The sequence below is a fragment of the Pinus tabuliformis genome, chromosome 2_2 (genome assembly GCF_031772625.1).
Source record: "Pinus tabuliformis cultivar Carrire ecotype Pingquan chromosome 2_2, CPIR1, whole genome shotgun sequence".
NCBI lineage: Eukaryota > Viridiplantae > Streptophyta > Pinopsida > Pinales > Pinaceae > Pinus > Pinus tabuliformis.
This window is the reverse complement of record NC_142300.1, coordinates 63,098,187-63,122,829: the sequence shown is the minus strand read 5'-3', so window position 1 is coordinate 63,122,829 and position 24,643 is coordinate 63,098,187. Positions and strand designations below refer to the sequence as shown.

The 24,643-nt window shown below is 32.0% G+C and overlaps 1 protein-coding gene across 4 annotated transcripts; it reads left to right on the top strand.

Annotated features, from left to right (window-relative positions):
- The first annotated feature begins 13,549 nt into the window (after positions 1–13,549).
- Positions 13,550–16,237, top strand: LOC149191473 (uncharacterized). Of its 4 annotated transcripts, none has more exons than XR_016254827.1 (3): positions 13,550–15,387; positions 15,564–15,798; positions 15,852–16,237. XR_016254827.1 is itself a non-coding variant. In XM_089406250.1 (2 exons), exon 1 carries the CDS (start codon positions 13,604–13,606, stop codon positions 14,843–14,845), a length of 1,242 nt encoding a protein of 413 aa, XP_089262376.1. In that variant the 5' UTR covers positions 13,550–13,603; the 3' UTR covers positions 14,846–14,875; positions 15,564–15,852. The 4 variants fall into 4 exon arrangements, 2 of the variants coding, with proteins under 2 accessions (XP_089262376.1, XP_089262375.1); XR_016254826.1 differs by having other exon boundaries at positions 13,550–14,875; positions 15,317–15,387; positions 15,564–15,852; XM_089406250.1 differs by having other exon boundaries at positions 13,550–14,875; positions 15,564–15,852.
- Positions 16,238–24,643: the final 8,406 nt, after the last annotated feature.

The following is a 24,643-nucleotide window of genomic DNA, read 5'->3' as shown; positions in this document are numbered from 1 at the left end:
CTACCCAAATCACCTATAGGCTATACTTAGTAGTAGAATGCCTTATAATATAAATAATGCCTTTTTTCAACATATAATTCTTCTTTAAAAGGAGTGGTACGAGTAGACTTTCATTTATCCTTCATTGTATCTCACTATAGTTTTCAAACTACTTATGAACAGGCTAAGAACTCTTTATTTTGGGAAAGAATAAAAAATGAAATCCATACTTTTGTAGCTAAATGTGAATCTTGCCAACGAAACAAGGTGGGGATAATGAAGACTCCTAGGACATTACAGTCACTATCTAGATTGGCATTTACTTATATTTTATGGTGTGCCTCTAGAATGAAGGAAAAAAAATCATTCATCATGGTGGTAGTTGAGTGTCTCTCTAAATATTCTCATTTTTATGCCTTATCACACCGATTTACAACCTCTATAATTACCCAAGCTTTCATGGACCATATTTTATGTTACACACCATGCCCACTTACATGATCTCAAATCATGATCCCACATTCACTAGAAAATTATGGTAAGATTAACTTAAACCATAAGGTGCATCGTGAAAAATGAACACATCTTATCATCCCTAAGTTAATGGATAACCAAAAAAGGTCAAAATTACTAGAACCTATTCTAGATGATTTTCCTTTAACCACCAACTACCTAGTGCATAGCGGTGGTACTATACCACTTATTATAGTGCTATGGCCACTTATTTTAGTGCTATGGTTAGAGAGACACTTATAGTGGTGGTACAATACCACTTATTATAGTGCTATGGTTAGAGAGACACTTGTATAGTCCATTATGAGGAAGACATGCTATTCCTTCCTTGCTCAACATGATAGTGCTATGGTTAGAGAGACACTTGTATAGTCCATTATGAGGAAGACATGTTATTCCTTCCTTGCTCAACATGGAATTGACATGTGGCATATATGAAAAAAATTAATAAAAATAATTTTCATAAAAAAATATTTTAATGTTGATCATAACTAAAATATTTCAATACTATATATATAAAGTCATTTTAAAGTAAAAAAAATAAATAAAAAATTATTTTGCTGATAAGTAGAGAAAGCTCATGATGATTATGATGATGATGTAGGGGGAGTTAAAGGTACCATTACAAATATGAAGATATGATGGTTGAATAAACCATGTATAGGAAGTACATCCTAGTAGGGTAACAATATGAAGATATGATGGTTGAATGAACCATGTACAAGAAGTACATCCTAGTAGGGTAATTTGAAAATTCTAGGTTAGGCCAAAGCTAGACTTTCTTGATGAAGATTAATACAAGTAGTTGTTAAGAGGGAGTGTTAGAGAATATAAATCCTACTTGTTTTAGGTATGATCATTTCTAAGTGAAGAGGTTTGTTCCTAGTCTTTAAGCAGTTGTTAGATCTAGTTAGATTGATATATATTCTCCAACTAATTGACTTCCTATATTGGTTTGTAGTTTAGATACTTTCTCAACCAAGTTGATTATTCCATCTTGAGATATCACTCATATGTTTATATTGTAACATTATTTGATTGATACTAGTGTCTCTATGCTCAAAAACTAAAAATTTTAGATTATGTCTCTTTTATTTTCAATTTCTTAAAAGTCACCTTCTTATACTAAAATATATATTTACCATACCTTTTACTATATTCTTATGTTATATTGTCCTAAACAGTGTTTTTCTACATTATCATTATCATTGCTTATTTTTAATATATTCTTATTTAAATTTATATTCCACTATTTACTCTCCTCTACTTTATTCTTAAGATATTTTCCTATTCTTCTCCTCATCTTTTTTGATTCACTTTATACCCTTATTTTTTATTTTTTTTATCTTCATATTTTTTAATTTTCACTCATTTCCTATTTTTACATTATGCTTCCTTAATCATTTCTTTTTCTTAATTTTACCTCATCATTTTCATTATTCATACTTTACTATTTATCCTTTAATGATTCTATTTGTACTTTTTATTCTCATTCCTTTACATCATTATTATTTTTTATAGCTTTATGTCTCTTTTATTTATTGCTATTAGATTACACTTTTTCTTTTATTAATTCTATCATAAACACTACTTTCTTTGCTTTATTTTTAAAATTATTTAATACTCCTCATGCTAATACTACTTCTATCATTTTTTAGTAAGTTTGGCAGGACTACATCTTCATCATGTCCAACATATCACCCTGGGTGGGGAATTGAACAGGTAACTTCACATCAAGAGCCCCTTAATATAACACCATCTATCCAAGACCCCATAGACAATACTACTTCTATTGTTATAATTAATTCTACACTTGAAAAAAAACACAAAAAGAAAAAAAGAAAAAACAACTTGCTATATCTTTAAAATGTACAACAATAAAAAGGTAATTATTTCAAAAACTCACCATTTATATTTCTATATTAAATAAAATAAAAACATATAAATTTACCATATTCCACTAAAAAAACTATGTAAGTTTAATAGCCTCTTATTATTATTAAATATTTCCAACTTTAAAGCCATCTTATCTATTATGTACTACCCTATATAAATAGTAGACTTCTGATGAAATCAGTTTATATTGAAAGTAATTTTTGTGCTGCAAATTAGCATTAGAACAACTAACTATGTAAGTTTAATAGCCTCTTATTATTATTAAATATTTGCAATTTTAAAGCCATCTTATCTATTATGTAGTACCCTATATAAATAGTAGACTTCTGATGAGTTTATATTGAAAGTAATTTTTGTGTTGCAAATTAACATTAGAACAACTTTAAGAGAGCGTAAGAAGCACTACGATCTGAATGGGCACAATCAGTGGAACCATTATAGTGAAAGTGAGATTATTGATGTTTATGTTAAAATGAACAAAGTATCTATATTTATTTTTATTTTTATTATTTTTATTTTTTATTTAATAAATATTTTATTTTTCTTTTCAAAAAGACTTTTGTCAACTCCAAATTGAAAATAGAAACAACTAATCTCCCCCATATTGAAATATAAAATGCCTCTCTAATCACAATCATTGTACAAAGAAATTCTAGAATCATCTCCACATCTATTTTTCTTAATGTAATTCAAATTTCTCACAAATTTTAGTTAGAGCATTAATGATTACCACCACCAAAACTGGTTGCATCTAATAAGTTAATATATAAAATATAATATATCACATTCTCTCGACATCTATTTTTCTTAATGTAATTCAAACTTCTCACAAATTTTAGTTAGAGCATTAATGATTACCACCACCAAAACTAGTTGCATCTAGTAAGTTAATATATATAATATAATATAATATATCACATTCACAGTTTCACTAATATTGAAAGCATATTATCGGCTAAATCTAAATCATAAATATAGGATTTGTAGGTTTCTTATAGTGATAGGCATGTCTATTTTGGAATAGGGCTTCCAAAATTAGTAATTATAGATTAAATGTTGAGATTGACCTCAAAAATAATTATGTCATTTTTTCCATTTTAATTAAATTGATGAATTAAAGAACTGCTATATAAATATAAGTTATAGTTTTTGGGCATGTGGCAGTAGTAAATCATGGCAATGACCCATAATATTGTGACAAACATATTTATAAATTAAGAATGTCCATGATTGTCACGATCTATCCACAGTTATAATAAAAAATTAAAATAAATATCACAGACTTACTACTTTTACCATTCATCCAGCCGAATATAAAATAATTATGATGCAAAGCATCGCTCTCCAAGGTATAAAGGTGCTGCTGTAATTACACATATGTATATCAATTCCTACTATACTAAGGTTCCTCCCTTAAGTTAACGTTCATGACCCAATTGGCAACCTTTACGAAATTGAAGGCTAAGTTAATGGTTAACCCCGTCACCGGTTGCTGCTCCGGTCAGCTCCGGTGCCAGATGGTGACCGGGATCTTAACTCACCTCACCTACCATCGCCAGGTGGCTAATGCCGTGCTGAGACCACGTGATTCTTTGGTTGAAGCGCTAGAGTTTACGCGCCAAGCTCTCAATCGATTGAACGGTGTGGATGATAAGTTAAGATCTAAGGGTCCGAAAGCACCCAAGGGTTTAATGGTGGTTTATATACCACTGAGCTATTTCATTTAGTTCATTTGCACATGTTTCGGAAGGTTGGATGCTGCTCAGCTCGGCGGTGACCCCCTCGCTTCAATTACCAGGTATCCTCCATAACCAAAGTCCGCCGATTACAGTTTCTTCCTCAGCTATTTGGATTTATAAATATATGCACAGTACTTTTGTTTACTGCCGGTTCATTAGTTCTGTATACCTCTGTTTGAACTAATCTCAATGCTTTTACTGTGTTAGGGTTTATACTACGAATCTTCAGCCATTTAAGCAGATAATAAGCGACCGTGGCACCTCCAGGTATTTACCCCATCGTAACTTGATGCAGAGCTTGCGTTTCAGTTGATGGGTGAGGGTTTATTCTTGTGCAATGTTATAGGTTGATTCTTTTAGCCTGAGGAGTTCCTCATGGCGGTTTTCCTTTAATGCCTCAGGGTTTATACACTCGGACAAACCCTGGACTCGAAACGCGGTCGGCCATTCCATGCCGGTACCTGCGTTCTCAAGGTTTCTACCATCTTATGTTAAATAGCTGTTTTGGGCATTATGCCAGGGTTGCATGTATATTTGTTAAGAATCCACGGCCTCATAGCCGGAACCGAATCGACTCAAGGAACTCAGGCTATTTACTCCCTTCTGTCTTCTCACATTGTCGAGAATGTTGAATAATGATTCACAAGCTTTTGTCTGTAATTATGAAGGAATGAGAGTTCCCTTCGGCTCTCGGGATACTTGGTTATCTTACTGTTTATACCCATCCGGGTTTCTGTTATCATAAAGTTAATATACTTTTCCCTTTGAATACAATGTGTACATTTGTTCATATAATACTGTTGGCACTAGATCTGTTTGTTTATACGCATATTACATCGATTCATAGACATGTCTGAGCTCGTTTTGTATTTACAGTTATTGTATTTCCTTCGGTTCACAGATTGGCATTAGTTTTAGTTAAGGGTTTATAGTAACAGTCACATAATTGCTCATTGGACATGTCTTTTATTACGGCGGTTGCGTGGCCGTTTACCACAGTGGGGTTCTATTGTCCGGGGACGTCATGTCGCCTTATGGATAATAGTATCAACCCCGCACTCTGAGCCGAATGCGTTCAGACGAGTGGTAATACAGTTGATGGCTTTATACTTATTTCGAATGTATATGACATGTAAACCCTTGTTTCAAATACATGAAATGTAACCCTTATTTCAAATATATGAAATGTAACCCCTTGTTTCGAGTATATGAAATGTAAACCCTCGGTACAGGGTTTGGCTAAATCTCTGGTTACGGCTTCATTATATGTTATAAACAACAGTACTGTCTCAGTATGTTATTCTTGTTTGCTCTAGAATCGCAATGATTCCCTTGGCCGTTCTGGTTCTCTATAACATTCTACTGCTACAGTTTTCAGTGAATCTTTCCGCTGTTATACAGTTTAAGGCATTCTTTATCATGCACTTCACTATCCTGCATACAGTTATGATCTTTCAGGACTTGTACGATTTTTATGTAAATAGCATATTTCAGTTTCTATACAGATGGCATGCATTGGTTTCTATACTGTTAATATGCATCGGTTTTCATACATTTAACTTGCAATGCTTACAGCAGATAGTCTCTGTTCTTTTGCTTTAATAACCAGTTCTAGAATGCTCATAGTACTGTTTCTAATATTAAACATTCTTTTACCTCTAGTTAGCAACAGGGACTTGGATTCATCTACTTTCCTTCTATATACCCAGTATACTGATTAAGGAAATCTGAATCTGGTGAATAATTCGTACCTGGTCTACCAGCTACAGGAGTTAATGCTCCAGAAGTTCACCTGCATTTACATAATTGCTCTTATCCACCCAGCCATGAGATCCATCAGTACGTTGGATTCTCCCCCCGAGCTGTCTTGCAGGCCTGCAGCCCTCAACAAGACTCTAGCACCTACGTGCTTGGGTTATCTGGTCTTTACCAGACTTAACCCTCTTTCTTCTTGTTTTTTTTCCTTTCTTGGAATTTTTCTCCCTCTCTGTCACAACAGACCAGGGGTTTCCCTCCCAGGACTTTTCCTGGCTGAAGGGTTAGTTTTCTTTTTCAGTTTTATAACTGTTTCTTTTCTTTAGAAATCCTCCCTTAGGAGACTGCCAGCATTTTTCCAAAATATCTTCCATTTCATAAATAAAATAATATCATTTAACACAGTAATTAACAGTTCACATAAGTTTCTTACCATAGTAACTTTCATAATTACATGTTTTACGGGGTCATCACAATGATAAATTGGGGATGAATCTTCATAGTTAATAATTTTATTACATGTGTGAATTATTTTTAATAATAATAACAAAAATTATAATTTGGTTAGTTGTTATATTTTTCTAAATCTTGACCAAGTAAAATATATTACGAGGAAAGTGTTTTGATGTCTATCCATATTTACTATCTATTTAATTTATACAATTATATTAATTTTATATTTTATAATCCTACAACATAACCCACATATTATTAGTACTAATATTAATTTTTTTGCTAATACTTTGATAATTCAGCTATATGGGTAAAGAACATTTCCTTATTTTAATTACATATGATTTGAAAATTTGCTTAGCTAACGTGATGTTAGGAAGAAGAATGATTGAATACGAATATATGTTCTTCTTGTTAAAGATAATCGTTAATGTTGTACCAAATTCAAATTTTAGATACAGAATATCTAACTTAACATCAACCGTATTCCAAAAATGAAAATTAAAAATGACTTTTTAATACACCATGAGAAAATTAATGACTTTTAAATTCACTATGAGAAAGTTTAGCCAGATTCGACAAATTAAAAAAAAAAACCAAACATAAAAAGACAAACTACTTATAAGTGTGTTACTCTAAACATACCGAACTTATCAACTCCTATACAACTTAAAAGAATTTGGGAACTCCAACACCCTGTACGAGAACTTAGCACTAAATCTTGGTTAATGTAAAGGCATTGGGACGGGACTCCAAACACCTATGTAATGTATATTGTGGCTGGAAATTCACGCGCCCAAATGTTAATGTTGCATTGCTTCCTAACTTCATTTAGGTGTGACTTTAACACCCCTAAAACTTTGCCACATCACACTTCACTCGATAGTATTTCCATTAAATATCCAAATTTCCGTTATTATTTATGCAAAATAAAATATCACATACAAATATTTAAACTCATCTGTTATAGAAAAGTTAATTATGCTAATTCAAAATAAAATTATAAATATTACATACATATAAATATATAAATTAATATATAACATGCAGGGGAGATAACACATCTAGACTAAAAATCTGTAATCTCATAATAAACTCCAAAGAAGACGCATAAACATTAAATTCACTATATAATATAGATGGTCCAGACAACATTAACTAATTGAATAATACTCAATTTTGACACTCGCTTATGTGGCGATAATAAAATGTATTTCTGTTAATCATCCATTGTAATTTTAAAAATTCTATTCCTAACATTTTTTCCATTTAATTGAAAAAATAAATTTAATTTAATTTAACAATATTTATAAATTATAGAGTGTTACATATTAATTCAAAAATGTAATTTACATTTTTATATATTTAAATTTAATATTTTATTTTTTTATATACAAATATATTAATTTTTTTATATTAAAATTAAATGTATTTTATTAATTTATATTAATTTTAATGTAATTAAATTTTGTTCGTTTTCAAATAATTCATATAATTGAAATAATTTTGTATAAGTAAAATAAGAGAGAAAAGTTGCTCTAAAGATAGTTTGATTGTAAATTTTGTGTAAATCAAAGTGTTATGATTGAAATGATCTAGATTCAAATCCCCGACTAATTAGTGTTGACTACAAAGGCTAAGTAAGTATATAAATTAACCTTCTATCAACCAGTCCAAAATGAGCCCAATTACCCATCCCATAACCCAGTTACCCATCCCCATTCCCCGTCATATATACATAGTATAATTTGTGCCTACCATACATAATAAGCCTACCCATCCCCATTCCCCGTCATATATACATAGTATAATTTGTGCCTACCATACATAATAAGCCATGAGATAAAAGCACATTTAGTATGGAACAAACATATATTTATAGTTTATTAATTTTTCATATTTATTTAATTTTCTCCTTCTTTTGAGAATTAGATTGAAGGGGTCAGTTTCAATGTTGAATTAAATTGTGCATGGAACTTGGCTTTCGCATCCCTCAGCCACGTATTTGTTTCGTTGATGACCATTCGCTATGGCGATATTTGTTTCAGCTATGACGTAATCTGCTCGCTTCGGCGATATATGATATATGTTGATTCTTCTGAAGGGATACTTCTCTTCCCCACTGAAAAAAAATAGTTTATTAATTTTATCTTATTTATCTAATTTTTACTTCTTTTGATAATTAGATTGAAGGGATTAGCTTTAATTTTAAAGGGGAGAGGAGATGTGTGCAAACTTGAAAGAAGTTCGGATTTGTTTTTAGGTAGTTTAATTTTCTCGAATGATTTCCATTTTCAATTTCACAACCCCTCTGCATGACATTTAAAATTGAAATCTAATAAATACACAAACCAATAAATTTATATCTCATAAATTGTCTGTAAATTATCTTTATTTTGAATCATTTATTCAGAAAACAATATTCTCAAATAAATATCCTAATTCTGAATAACATAGAAAACAATTTAAATTATTTATTCAGAAAACAATGCTCTCAAATAAATATCCAAATTCTAAATAATATAAAAAACAATGCTAGTGAACAACATATATAAACAATTAGAAAATGTTAAAGGCAAGAAGTCAGTCATACTTGTCTCATTCTCTGTATTTGATTTTACCAAGATAAATTTTATCAAAACAGATATAAATTTTATCAAAACATATGCTCACAGTTATCATAGCTGCAAATCCTAACCATAGGTTTGTGTTAACATATTTATGATTTTTGGATAGGTGCAAATCCACTCATTGTTTTATGGTCAAACAGTAAAATATAAGAATTAAGGTTGTAATTTTAAAAGAGACTCATTTGTTAAATTTGACCATTTTCACACCTGCCTTCTTTTCTTCACAATTTATCGAAAAAATTTCGATAATTTTACAAATTTTTTAACTGTATTTGACAATCAAATCACAATGTCACTGCAAATCTGCCCGTCATCCCTTACTGGAACTGATGAGGTGGACGTCGATGTTGGCTGCCATACAGACTCGTCGGTTCTGCTCTATCTTGGGCACTCTCAGGTTAGACACGTGCTCACTGTCAAGATACAGGCTTTGTCGACCCGACTAGTCCTGTCAGTATCTCAATTCATCACACTCTGGATTCGAAGGTGGATAGGGTTTACATTTTTGTTTTGGAAAGTTGGACTCAGTGCCGTCCAGGATGGAGGACAACAGTTGCCGGGAGAAAGAGCAGACCAACTGCAATTGGCGGTGCAGAAGTTGTAAGATGAAGTTGTGGATTAGAAACGTCTGCTGTTATTTGCAAAGAAAAAAACTGAACATTACAGAGGCAAGATCACATGATTAGAGAAGCAGATTCATTGAACAGGCTTAGAAATTGAATATTTTCATACCAGTCAACCCACATACCTGACGTGCAAGACTTAGCGTACTTCAGGAAGCCGAATGCAATCATCGTCGCTGACAGGAGCAAATTGTCCTCACCTTCTCTCCTCCTAAGCTTAAACTTGGAAGTATTGTGTCTGGCAGGTAATTAACGTGGTTCCGTCAATGTCTTAGTTAGTGCAATATTCCACAAAGACGAAAAGTTGACCCGATCACCACACAGCGTTGGCCTGCTTCGAGTCTGCCTTGGTGGATTTATTTCTCTGTGTTTCCAAGGTGTTTTATCTGGACCGTCTTCAACGCACTTCTTTTTCTTTTCTTTTTTCTTTAACAAAGTATAATAATCATTTCATTATATGCATGAAAAATATTAAGGAATAATCATTTAATTATATACTTGAAAAACATTAACCAATATTTATTACAAGAAGATATTTATTACACTTCTTGTAGATTTATTTTTCTAAGGTTAATCATTATAGTAATATAAATTTTAATTTGTAAAATATTTATTTTTTAAATATATAAATATAATATTATAAAAAATATATATGTATATATATTAAAATTAATTTAATACATTATAACTATTTATTAATTCTTAAAAAATTATAATATTAAAAAAACAAGATTAATGAATAACATTACCATGGGGAATCTGCTTTTTGTGTACGTATAATTCTTACCAGTTTAATGTATATTTTTAATGCATTATAACTTATCCATGTATAATTCTTACAAGTTTTTATATAGTTGTTTACGGATTTTTAGTTAAAGGTATTTTAGTAAGCATTTGAGTTTACAAGTTTTTATATAAGTAGTAGAGATTTTTTTAATAATAAGTTATTATTATAATATTTATATTTGAGGTTAAAAATCTGTATTTAAATTATTTATATGTATTATTAAAAAAATAAGAAATAATATTTATAGAATTTAGAATAAATGGTTACAGGTTGTTTTGTTAAGGTATTTGGTGGTGTAAAGGTTATTAGTTTGAAATTTTGTAGGAAAATATTTAGTCATAAACTCTTGTAGTTCAAATTAGCACCAAGCTAGGTATGTTCTCTGAGTGATATTGATTACTTAAATACTCTTGGGTCACAGTTATTCAAACAACAAATTATTTTTATAGTCATTTAAAACTCACATAAACTAACAATAAATAAAAATTTGATATATATATATATATATATATATAAATATAAATTAATATATTTATTTTTTATATTAATTTAAAATTATTTTTAATAATAATATTTAAAGATTTATTTATTAACTCTCAAAAAGATAGGACAAAAATGATAATTCTATTATATTTGGTTCTTAGAGCTAATGGACCTAATTCCAATGCACAATGGAGTCTAGGAAGACTTAAATTCCATAAACATTGGATTTTGGATTTTAGTAGAGGGTGTTAGGGAGAGTTAGAAGAGGTAAGTGTTCAATTCTCACTTTTAAAAAAAAAATTATTATTTTGAAAAAACTAAAAATATTACAACGTTGTCTTTAATATATTATTTCATGAATATTTTAGTGTTTTTGGATCAATATAAGGTTTGAGAAATATAATTTTTCTATTTCAATTAAAATATAAAAAAATAAAAAAATTGTAACATTTCTCCTCTTATATCTTTGAATAGATATAAAATTTGAGAAATATATATTTTCCACTTCAATTAAAATATAAAAAATATTATTAATAAAAAATAAAATATTATAACATTTCTCGTATATCTTTAGATTATTAACATTATGATATTGTCTTTAGATAATTTTCTAGTAATATGATAAAATGTAATATTAGCAATTAAGTTTATTCGATAAACATCTCTTAATTGATATTGAGTTAATTTAAATTAATATACTAATCTATCTAGTAAATTAATGTGATAAGATTTTTTTCTCACTGACTATACTTTAGAAATATTGTAACATTATTACGATAATATTGTAATAATATCAAATTTCATTTCAATTTTTTATATAATTATATAAAAAAAAATTGAATGGTAATTTATAAATATTGTAAAAACATCAAATTTTATTTCAATTTTTCATATAGTTAAATATTTTCATTATATAAATATCTTTGAATTAATGTGATAGTATTTTTTCCTTATTTATTTATATTTACGCTAACATTATATTGTTACACTATTACTAAATATACTGTGTATATTCAGTAAATTATAGTGACTTCATCTTATAATTGCACTATGATATGAATTCATTTCATGTAGAGTTTGCATGATTTTTTCTTTTCAGAATTAATAATTACACTAATTTATAACTTAGTTGATGTCTTCTAATTGCTAACTTTCCATATATATAAAAATAAAATTGCATAATCCCTCTGACCCTGCACATTTATTTCTGACACATTATACATTGTACCACCTCATCCCAAGCAAATATATGTATTTGACTATGAGGATGTTAAAAGGTGTGATCTGTACCATTTCAGGGGCATGTGATGTACCATTTAAGGGCCCAGTGATTCCTAGTTATTAGGGGCCTTAGATTCCGATACATTAGAGTTCTGACCCACCAAAATAAAGACGAGCGCTTCTGGTTGGATGGTATCCTTTTTATTTTGAATTAGGGTAAAGCAGAGAAGGTAGTTTTATTTTGTCTCTCTTCGTTCGGAAACGTATTCTAGTTTTTTTATCGTTTGCGGGTCGTATTTGTGTTACACTTACTATTTATATAGGTCTGCAAACTATGTTACTAGTGCTATGTTAGGACATTAATATTCTTCTCATTATGTGACTGGTCTGAGAAAAAAAGTGCTTAAACTGTCTCTTTGGGTAAATGGTCTGTGAACAGTTGCTAGTGCTTACGCCACTATGTTAGCACATTAATAATCTTCTCATTATGAGAAAAAAGTGCTTAAACTGTCTTTTTGGGTAAATGGTCTGTCAACAAATGTAACTGCAAGAGTTTGTCCTATTTTAAAGTTGTTTTTGGAGTTTTTGTGTTTGGAATGAATTTGTAAATAGTTTTATTTTTGTTTAAATCTCTGAAGGGGTTATCTATACTTAGGGATTATCTATATTTCTCTATTGTTAAAGAAGATATGAAGAATATTCCAATCTGAGAGGTTATCTATATTTTTGTATCTTAAAAAAATACGAACAATACACTAACTCCAATCTCTAAAATTTTAGTGTTTAAAATATATTTACAAATAATCCCACCAGTATTCTTAATTTTAATAAAAATAGTTTTTACCATGGTTTCGTTGCCAATAGTACGGTAATTAATTCATCTTCATCTTCCCTGGTTTGCAATTTAAACGGGTTAGATGACGTAATTACTTGGTACAAGATATTTATTCTATTTCTATTTGTGAGCCGACACTAACCTCCTTTCAATTCATCATGTGCGCAGAAAAACTTTATACGGGTTTTACTCGCTCTGCACTGTAGAAAGAAAGCATGCTGCGCTAATTGTTCTTAAGGACATGATGGTGGAATGGACCGAGCGCACCATGTATTAGCAAGACACTTGATACTGACAACCAGATAATGGTAGAACACCGCTTTCAAAACGAGTAGATCAGATGTAGTTGAGGTCAGGAATAGTCAAATGCTTAGTGGCAATTGCACAGACGTTAACGTCTGGGGAATGCTAATGATTTCACCAGTGGGTTAAATGCAGATATTGCACTCAAAAAGGATATCGATCAAAAACTCAAACTGCTAAACAGCTGGATAAAAAAATAAAAATGCGCGTTACCGTGTTTTGCCAACCGGGCTTGAGTAATCCGCGAATTCGCGGTTCAAGCATCCACCCACCCACCACTTTAAATAAATACGCTCCACGAAACCGTTGCATGCTTCAACGGTAAAAAGACATTCCCCACGATTACATAGACTTTTTCTTTTTTCTCTTTTTGGCGAATCGGAGTCATGGTCCACTTTAGCTCTACTACTACTACTACTCATGACAATTCTTCATTTTTTCACACTCTGTACCGTATTCCTGCTCCCATATTCACACCGACGGGCTCTGTGCTAATTTCTCCTTTTTCCTCTCCCCCAACTTACGATTCCTCGGTGGGATTCGGAGACGCATTTCCATGTGTTGAGGGCAGCCCCAGCTCCCAGCCGGGGCGCCTTCTAGGCCAGGATTGGCTTGCGTTATGTGGGTCTCCGCTTCTGTTTGATTGCGAGATTGCTTGCGGAGATTCAAGCGAGGAAAATCCCGGTGGCCACGAGGGAGAGGGAGAGGGACGTGCTGGCTCTGTTTCCCCCTCCGGTGGCGTTGCCTCTTCCAAAGGCAAAGCTACCGGAGATGTTGAAGTTGAGGTCGAAGAAGAAGGAGGCTCTACTTCCGCTTCGGATCATTCTCAGTCTCAGTATCTGACCAGAGAAGAAAATTGGAGCGATCAGCCCACCAGGCCGCAATCCGAGGAAGAAGAACAGACGTTGCAGCAGGCGATAAGCTCAGCACCAGAAGCGGCGCCGCCGCCGCCGCGGGGGAGGAGATGGGGAGGAGGAGGAGGAGCAGCGAGCGGAGGAGTGCAGGAGACGGCGAGGCGCCCCGCTTACAGAGGCGTCAGGAGACGGAATTGGGGGAAATGGGTCTCTGAGATTCGCGAGCCTAAAAAGAAGTCTCGCATTTGGTTGGGAACATTCCCCACTCCTGAAATGGCCGCCCGTGCCTATGACGTAGCAGCTTTTGCCCTCAAGGGACACTCCGCTTACTTGAACTTCCCCGATTCCATTGCTTCGCTGCCAGTCCCTTTGTCATCGTCTCCAAGAGACATCCAGGCCGCCGCGTCTGCTGCAGCTGCGGCCTTTACAGAAGAAGCTCGTGCCAGTGCCAGTGCCAGTGCCAGTGCTAGTGCTAGTGCTACTAGTGCTAGTACAAGTTCCTCATTTCAGCCACAAAGGTCTGCGGCCAATCCAGATCCTTCAATGGCGATTGAAAATGCAACGTCACCAATCATGGCCGAGTCTTCTAGTACGGATCAGGTTCCACAGAGTGAATCGGCATTCATAGACGAGGATATGATATTCGACATGCCCAATATACTCACAGCCATGGCCGAAGGTATGATGCTTAGCCCTCCCCGACTGCAACAAGACAGCAGTGGAGATAATGGCGATGACGGAGCCGAGCCGTGTCTCTGGAGTCATTCTTCATGATTTCGTCCTAAGGGACCTGAGCATGTCGAGGTATATCATCTTTTTCCACTGAAAAAATCGCGCCTAGAACAGCTCTCAAGTCTATATAGTCCAGCGCAATATTATATAACTTGAGATATATCATTTTGTAGACCAGTATATACTTGTGTTAAAAAATCCAGGACAAGAACAGTTCTCAAACATACATAGTCCAGCGCAAGATTATATATCATATTGTAAAGGAGTATGTACTTGTGGTTATAACTTGTGTGAGAACATAATCCTATGTATATTGCTGAACTGAATTCTAATCTATTCCGATCCCTGTAATGGTGATCTTATATAGCCTAGCAACTACATGTCGTAATTTGTAGGGAGAACATATATATATATATATTCCAGAATGAGTAGAGATTGAATGACATTGTACAGGAAAATTCTGCGTATCCCATCCATGAAATAACCATTTCTGCATCATTCGACGCCTTGCAGACGCGGCTGTGCAGAAATCCTTTTTTTCCTCTTTGCGATGGATTGTCTTCTATAGAAGTGTACACAAACAGGTTGTGAGATTAGATGTCATTGTATAGACTTGCTATGCGACCAGCAAGATCGTTCAGCATAATGAGTTCTACTATGATAAAATAAGATTTTGATTTGAAGGGTTTTTCTTACTGAACAATTCGATAAGTTGTTTCCTCTAAGTTGTTATTAAAAATATGTTAATGACGATTTACAGAGCTCAGTACTGGCCTGGATGGATGCATGCAGGAGCTGGATGACTCTGAGTAGTGTAAGTGATTTAATTTATGTTCCTCTTATTCCATGGACAAGCTTATTTTGGGGTATGCTCAGGTACAACGCAGTTGCAAGTGAAATGGAAAGCCCAGACAAATTTCAATTAATGTTCGCGAGAGTCGAGGCACTTTCCAGGAACTGTGCCCTGTAATTAAAGATATCATGTACCTTTAAAGGTAACAGACGTTACGAATTCAGTCCAATCCGGTGAAGGCATTGAAAGGCAAAGCCAACAGACGTTACGAATTCAGTCCAATCCGGTGAAGGCATTGAAAGGCAAAGCCAATAGTTGCGGGCGTTATGATTTGCGTCCAATCTGGTAAATAAATTGAAAACAAAGTGAATCTCTGGATTTTATGTAGAAATGGGTGAGGGCGTTGCGGGTTTTCATTTGTACTACCTGGTGAATGTGCAGAATCCAGATACCTGCTGAATGTCTAGGCTTTTATACATTTTGTGGTTGATGACGTGATCCAGATCCCTAATATTTTAATGTTTCCTTGCTTTTTTTCAAGGATGTTAATGGCTTTCATTAAGAGCTTCAGTAAGTTTCAATAGATATATGATAAATAGAGGCGTTGGAAGAATTAATCGAAATGAATGTGGATTCAGTCATCTCGGCTTTAAACTGCAATCCTCTGGTTCTTGCATCTCATAGTGCAACATTTTAACATTCATATTAATATAATAAATGAAGTTTTGTTTCTGCATATGGAAATACAACAGGAAATACAACAAAACTGATAAGTAACAGTATAATTTTCACATCAATTTTTTTTGGGTAATGAATGCGAATGAGTCGGTATTATAGATATAGTTTAATAATCAAAATTATTTATCAAAATTGTTTTTAAATACCGCCAAAATGTATCATAATTGAGTTTTCAGACTAGCAGTGTGAACAATTATCATTGGTTACTATCTGTGAATCACTTTATTCAAGGAAAATTATTTTATCTGGAATTACATGTTGGCAAAATTACCTTATTCAAGAAAACCCACTTCACCTGGAACTACATGCTGGCAAAATCACCTTATTCAAGAAAAACCACTTCACGGTGGAATGAAATTACATGCTGACAATTTGTAAGATGGCATGCTTTAATTCCCTTGCCAGATAACTTTGGGTTTTGGTCAGTTAACCTATTCCTTACATCTAAGGAAGAGAAAATTTAAACCAAACAGAATAAGATGGCATGCTTTAACTCCTCTGCCAGATAACTTTGGGTTTTGGTCAGTTAACCTGTTCCTTACATCTAAGGAAGGGAAAATTTTAACTAAACAAAATCAATGTAGAATAACTATTTTATCTTATTAATTTAAAAATAAATTCTTAATTTTATTAAATAATATTCTTATAATATATATATTTTAATATTGAATAATATTATTATAATATAAATATTTTATTTTTTTGTTAAATTATATTATTTAATATAAATATCTCAATGATAAAATATTTACTTTTCAATTATGGTCCCGAGTAAGACCTAAAACTGCTTTCAATTAATGAAGAGTTTATTTTTTAAAAGGAAAAAACTATGTTAATCCAATTAAATTTTAAAATATTTAATAAGAGTGAAAAACTTGTATTTTTATGAATTTATTGATTGGTTTTAGTAACCATAATACTTACATTTCTAAATAATCAATAAAAATGATTATTATAGATAGATAAATAAACAGGATTTTATTATTTAAAATATTGATTCTTAGTATTTAAAATAAATATTTCAAAATTTCAAAAAATAAAAACAGTCTCATCATATTTTATTTTAATTATTTAAAAATACAATAATTCCATTTCAAAATGAACCTAAAATATAAACAAGAACTTAACATCAAAACTTCATCCAGTTTCTACCTATAAATAGTTAGGTGTCTATAATCACACAATTACATTAAGTGTGCTTATTAGATGTAACAACTTTCAAACTAAGAGATTGGTTGTTGAGAAAATATCTCAACAACCCAAATGCCCAATAAACCAATTCTACATATTTGCTAAAGTAAGCTTTATTTCCAAGTTCTCCCCTTAACATTTACATTATTACATAAGTTACAAATTACATATAAATCACATCAGTCTAATATGGTCTTCATCACCAATTACGTTCACTCTGGGAGACTCACTCTGGGAGACACTGTGCATTTTTTCACCACCGCATGAGCTACCACTTGATCTCCATTTGCGCATTTTTTCACCACGGCACGAGCTACCACTTGATCTCCATTTGAAGCTCTGGGACCTTGCAAACACTGTTCATTTTTTTACCACCACACGAGCTACCACTTGATCTCCATTTGAAGCATACCTGCCTTCGACCATCGTTGATGAACTTTGGAGAATTGATATTTCTCGACTACCCCGAAGAATAAGCCAAATATTGAATATATCTATGGACAAGTTTCCATCATAGTAGTATGCACCGAAATACACACTTTCAATTATATAGGTAACTTGTCTAAGTACAAAGGTTATCCAACAGTCAATTATGCAGACCTTTCTTCACACACACACATTGATAAAATCTAACTAATAATATCAATGAGAGTTGTTTTAGAAAAGCTTGATAGGCTTTATATTAAATTCATTATCATTGTCACAATCTGGGAAGTCCTCAAGGTTGACCTTTGGCAAGTCTTTAATGGTAGCTATGTTGGTCGATTCCTTTAATTTTCTATTTAAGAGATTTTTGACACGAGTTTTACAATTGAATCTTGTGTATCCATGTTTTCGACAATAAAAACATTCTACTGAGTTCATGTTTTTATTGACTTGGCCCTTTGAGAATAGTGTCATCTCATCATGTGAGTTGTCCTTTGTGTTACCTAATTTCATCCTCTTCTCTTCTGCTAAAAGTGTTGCAATTATTTCATCTAATGATCAAGAGGAAAATTGACTAAAGGTGAAAATAGCATTATCATAATTTGAAGATAAATTATTTAACAATTTATCCTTAGCATCTTCTTCTTGTATTTTTGCCCTAATTTCCTCCAGTTGCGTTATGAGTGATTTTAGATGATTTATGTGTGTAGACAATGATACCCCATTATGCATTATAAGTTTGAATAACTACAATTTCAAATAGAATTTTGCAATCGTGACCTTTTCCCCAAATATTTGGCTTAAGTGTTTCCATATTTGTGAAGAGAACTTTCCTAATCTATAAGGTGAAGTTGTGAATCTAACAAAGATAGTCCTATAATAGACTTAGCTCTCTCTTCCCTTTTCTACCATTCAACTAATTGTTTTAGATCTTGGAGTGTTGGTTCTAGTCCTTTTACTAAGATCCATAAGTTTTTATGCATCAAATTAATTTAGAAGTTTGACCTATTGATTTTCTCAACCACCATTTGCTCCACATTTAAAAAATAAACCACCAATATATGATTGTTACCTTATAATTTGAGTGCACACGGAGGCACTTGACTGGCTTGGCACTGTCTTGGTAATTCTACCTTTTAAGTCCTTATCCACTGTAAATCATCGTGTCCCACCTCGTGGCAGGTTCGATGATTGGTTCCACTTCTTGGCAGCAGGGCCTTCAAACACTTATGTTGTTGTAAACTTTAAAATAAAAATGAAACCCACATCAAAAATATCGAGGTGGCATCTCTCACATGCAACTTCATACTCCATGCTCACGTCGCTCAATAGGCCAATTAGAAGCATTCCGCAACTCCTCTTCTTGGTAGCTCAATCCACACCATATCGATCCACATTAGAATTATCTTTGTACATAAAAGTGTGTGGCTTCGGACCCCACTGCGAACACCAGCTTCTAAAACTTCTCTAATCAATGGCCTTCTTCAACACAGGTCACACTTTACTTCATGTAGCTCTACCAGAGATCGTTGCAGCACCACCAATAGGAAAAGCCCCAAGCGACCTTCAAACCAAATGAGCCCTCATGAACATTGATTTGATTCTCGTGATCCACTGTGCGGAAGTAAGCCAACAATATGATCACGATGTTGTAATAGTCGTTGTGCAACGAAAGAAAATTCCACGCATGGACTAGATGGTGTCAGTCGCGGCACCAAGGGTCATCATACAAGAGTCAAAGCCATTCTTAATAAACCAAATAGTATGCCACATAACACAAACTAAACGATTCATTTTGGAGATGGCTATGTCAGCAAAGACAATCAAAGACTGTGTTTCACATTCAGATTAGCGCATTGAAGGCACACAGCACATATTTCTTTATGAAACCTCTCACATTTTCCTGGATCTCCTGTAAGCAATAAACCTAGAGCTACCAGCTCTCATACCAACAAAGAAATCATAAATGTTTACAAACACCTAATTATTTTTTATTACACCATCATTACACAATTACATTAAGCATATATAGTACTTATCAGATCTAACAACTTCTAAACCAAGAGATTGGTCATTGAGAAAATATCTCAACAACCCAACTGCACAACAAACTAATTCTACCTATTTGCTAAAGTAACCCTTATTTTCAAGTGTGTGTGTATATATATATATAAAACTTAAGAAATTTTTTAATTTTTTAGATATGACATGTTAATTGAATACACAATGAATTAGGCATCTTCTTCATACTCGACTTTAAGACCAGTGTTAAGAATCTACCAAGTGTGAAGAGGGATCCAATCTCTTGATGTGCAAACCTCTTTTAGAATGCAAAATTTGACACTTGATCCCTTGCCAGAATATATATATATATATATATATATATATATATATATATATATAATTTACCAACTGAGTGAGGGATCAAATGTGTTGAGATACCATGTGTGACTTTTTATTATTTAAATCGCAAATAAATGGATTTAAATTTTAAATTAATTTTTTTGATACATAAATGGATTCAATGCCTCAAAATTCCCTTTTGACACTTGGATTGTTTAAACTACACAACTTAAACTTGCTATTCCACTAAATCTTGCTAGATTTTAGCCAAAATTGCTTGGAAAATATAATTAAAAAGGACCCAAAATATAAAATAATAAGACTAATTGAAATGTTTTAATGATAGGAATATATATATTTTTAATTGCTATATATATATATATATATATATATATATATAGTTTTCTACTTAACATGAGCATTGAAATGTTTTATTTATGAACCACATTATCTTATTAAAACAATTTCTTTATTATTAATATATTATGAAAAATATGTCCATATTATTGAATGTGATATATTAAAATATTTTATTATCATCCACATTGAATTTATTTTATTATTAATATTAATTTTAGCTATATTAATTTTAAGTTAAGAATTAAGTGAATTACACATCTAGTTAAAAGTAAAATATTTCGTTTACTTTCAATTACTATTTCTCTTTGAACACTAACATATTTTATTTATAGGTAAGAGTGAGGGATATATTCAGGGAAAATTTTAAGAACCCCCAAATTTATAAATATAATAAATGGGCGAATCTCCATGGTATATAGGAAAATGGAAGGCGATTTTATTAATAATATAATATGTATATAATTTTTTGGCGAATCTCTCACCAAGCATGGCGAATATTTTACTCAATTATAAAATCTTGTAAGATCTTGGCGAGTCTTTCACTAAATAATAAAACTTTGTAAAGTCCTAGTGAATCTTAGAATAGGCTACATGCTGATTTAATTCCCCCATTTAAATAGCTACATTCCAGGTGAATACCATGGGTCAATACCATGTGCCATTTTGGTGAATACCATGGGTCAATACCATGTGCCATTTTTATTTTTATTAATTCTAATATTAGGGTTAATAATGGTTCTTTTGCATGGTATTAATAACAATCTAGTCCATGGTATTTGTCCCATAGTATTTTGGCCATAGGCTTCACCTAAATATAACCCATTTTTTGAGTGTTCGTAAATATAAAGTGACTTATGGAGTAAATATAAAAAAATGTTTTATTTGTTTACCATACCTCTCGTTTATTTATATTTTTATTAATTTACCATACTTCTTTTACAAATATGGTATTTGGCCCATAGATTCACTTAAATAAAACCTCTTTCTTGAGCTTCATAAATAGAACAAGGGTTATGGACTAAATATAGTTTATTTATATTTTTATTTATTACCATACTTTTGAGTAAGTATAAAAAGACGTTTTATTTATTTACCATACCTCCACTTTACTTATATTTTTATTTGTTTACACCCTTACATGTATATAAGGTGACTTATGGAGTAAATATAAAAAATGTTTTATTTATTTACCATACCCTCATTTATTTATATTTTTATTAATTTACCATACTTCTTTTATAATATGGTATTGGTCCATAGGATTCACTTAAATAAAACCTATTCTTGAAAATGGGCGAATGGATTCACTTAAATAAAACCTATTCTTGAAAATGGGCGAATGGAAGGTTGTAAGTCCTAATTTCAAGGGCTAAATTTACCTTTTTTACCCTCTCCCTTAAAATAAGGTGGCTATTTGAGGTGATTTGTAAAAATGTAATATGATACAAAATATTCGCCCACTAAAAATTTAAAACCCCTTAATTTCGCCAAAGGGCGAACATTCGCCCCTAAAATTATCCTTGGATATATTTTACCACATCTTCTTTGTGCTAGATTGTAATATCAACAACTAACCCAACAAACATAGTGAGAGTGAGCTTATTAATGTAATATAATGCTTTTAGTTAAAACTAATCAAATATGTATATTCATTTGTTTGTTATTAGAAAACATTTTGTTTTTTATTATGGCCATATGTAATATGCATTTCAATTAGTAATTACACTTTAGCATCATATGGGATCTCCACTCTACACAAATATCTGCCCCCGATTCATCACATTATCTGCCTTAACAAAACTCAACACTGAAAGCCGAGAATGAGAAAAGTCCTTGAAAATAGTTGATGGGTGCAATGGGTGGTCCAGGGTGGGTTGTTTCGTGAGGTGCCAACCAAGGTCAAGGAGTTCTGAGATAATATATCAGTACGACGGTCAAATGCGATGCTTTTACAAAGGGGATTTGAGCTTTTCTCCTAACACAACTGCGATGGCCAATTACGATGCTTTTATAGAGGGGATTTGAGCTTAACATAGTTTTTTATTTAGAGAATGTGTGTGTAATACCCCCGATATCCTCGCATGAAAATGTACGGAGTTAGAAAATTTTTACACAATTTACTCACTGGTAACTATCCAAATTACTATTCCAATTTCCTCATTAACCATTAGATAAAATCATCATCATTATATAGAGTAAATTTAGTAAGGGAATAGTAAATTACATAACCATTAACAACCACTGTATAGCATATTTCTGATGTAACCTTGCATCAATTCCATGATTATTTTAACTCTATTAGTTTCCATATTCTTGACAATATAAACGTCACATCTTGCAAGAAATCAACATCATAAAAATGGCACAACATGCAACCATGTTATTAGACACCACTATACCGTGGAAACCTCGTAGGGTGAAAACCAAGAAACGCTTAATTTTATTATTAAACACTCATGAGGGTGTTCACCCTTCACTCAATGGTTATAAGGGAGTCCATCTCTTGACCATTGTCATAAAATATTACAAAGAATATCATCTAAAAAACAACATAACTTGTTATAAGCTATTACAATCATCATGACATCATTTACCCACAAACCCTACAGCATTGTGTCTTTACGGTCTAGTTCTTGCCATTGGTGGATTATACTACAGCCAAAATTCCTTTGATTTGCATATACCACTAACTTATTTCCTTCCATAACGGTAACTTAATCCATACTTATATGTCACAACTTTTTCCTACAATTTCTATTGTCAGCAACCTTAGATATCATGATTAAATAAAGTAGTAATCAAACCAATTCATAAATCTATACTAGTGGTGCTTCACCAACTATTCATGTACATTCATGAAATGCAAACAAAATATCAAAACATGCTTCCTTTAACAACTCTACATATGCATTAGTTATAAACATGTGATCTTCAAAGCATGTTTAGAAGTTAATATCACATTAACTAGTATTCCCCTTGCACAATCACACATTCTTGCAAGCCAAATCACTAAATCTGTCTAGGTATTCCTTTAAAGGAAATTAAACATCAATTATGATCTTCATGCATATAAATTAAATAACATTTATCCAAAGAACTAACCCTTCAACTATTACTTTTGGTGCATGCAAATACGTAAAGAAAGCTAACACAATGAACGTCTTTCCTATGCATGCAAATGCATATACTTTACAAAAGAATCTTCCCAAAAGAATGCTTAACACAAAAGAGCATGCAAACACATGTTTCTTTCTTGAGGAAATGTAGCACAATAGAGCATGCAAAAACATGTTTTCTTTTCCATAAAACTAATGCAATAAAATATGTTTTCTTTTCCAAATATTATACCAACATTACCCATATATATATATATATATATATATATATAGATATATATATATATATATATATATATATATATATATATATATATGCCAAGGAAACCAACACAATAATATGGTTTTTGTGCATGTAAATTTATCTGTTTTCCCAAAGAATGTTTTCCAATGTAGGTTGACACAACATGTTATCATTTCCCACATGCAAATGTATATTCTTTCCAAAGGAAAGCTAATACAAATCTTGCATGCATATGCATGATTTTATTGCAAAAGAAACTAACATAATAGTTATGATCGCATAAAAATAATTACATATAATTTTTCTAAAGAAATATAGCTCAATAGTTCTTCTATCCATGCAAAGAACACATCTCTATAACAAAATGACTATTCTTTGTGTTAGAAAGAGCTTATCATAATAGCCCTTCTTTAATGTACGCAACACATATTCCCTTCTCTAGAATTCTACCATCATTAGCTATTATTTTCATGTAAACAAATACATACTTATTTTTCAAAAGGAAGTTAATATAACATCGTTTCTCTATCTTTATACATGCAAGTTTCTCATGCTTCCCTTTCAAGAAATTACCATAGATAGCCATCTTTTATGCATAAAACCCAAGCAACAATAACAAGGTTAACTTA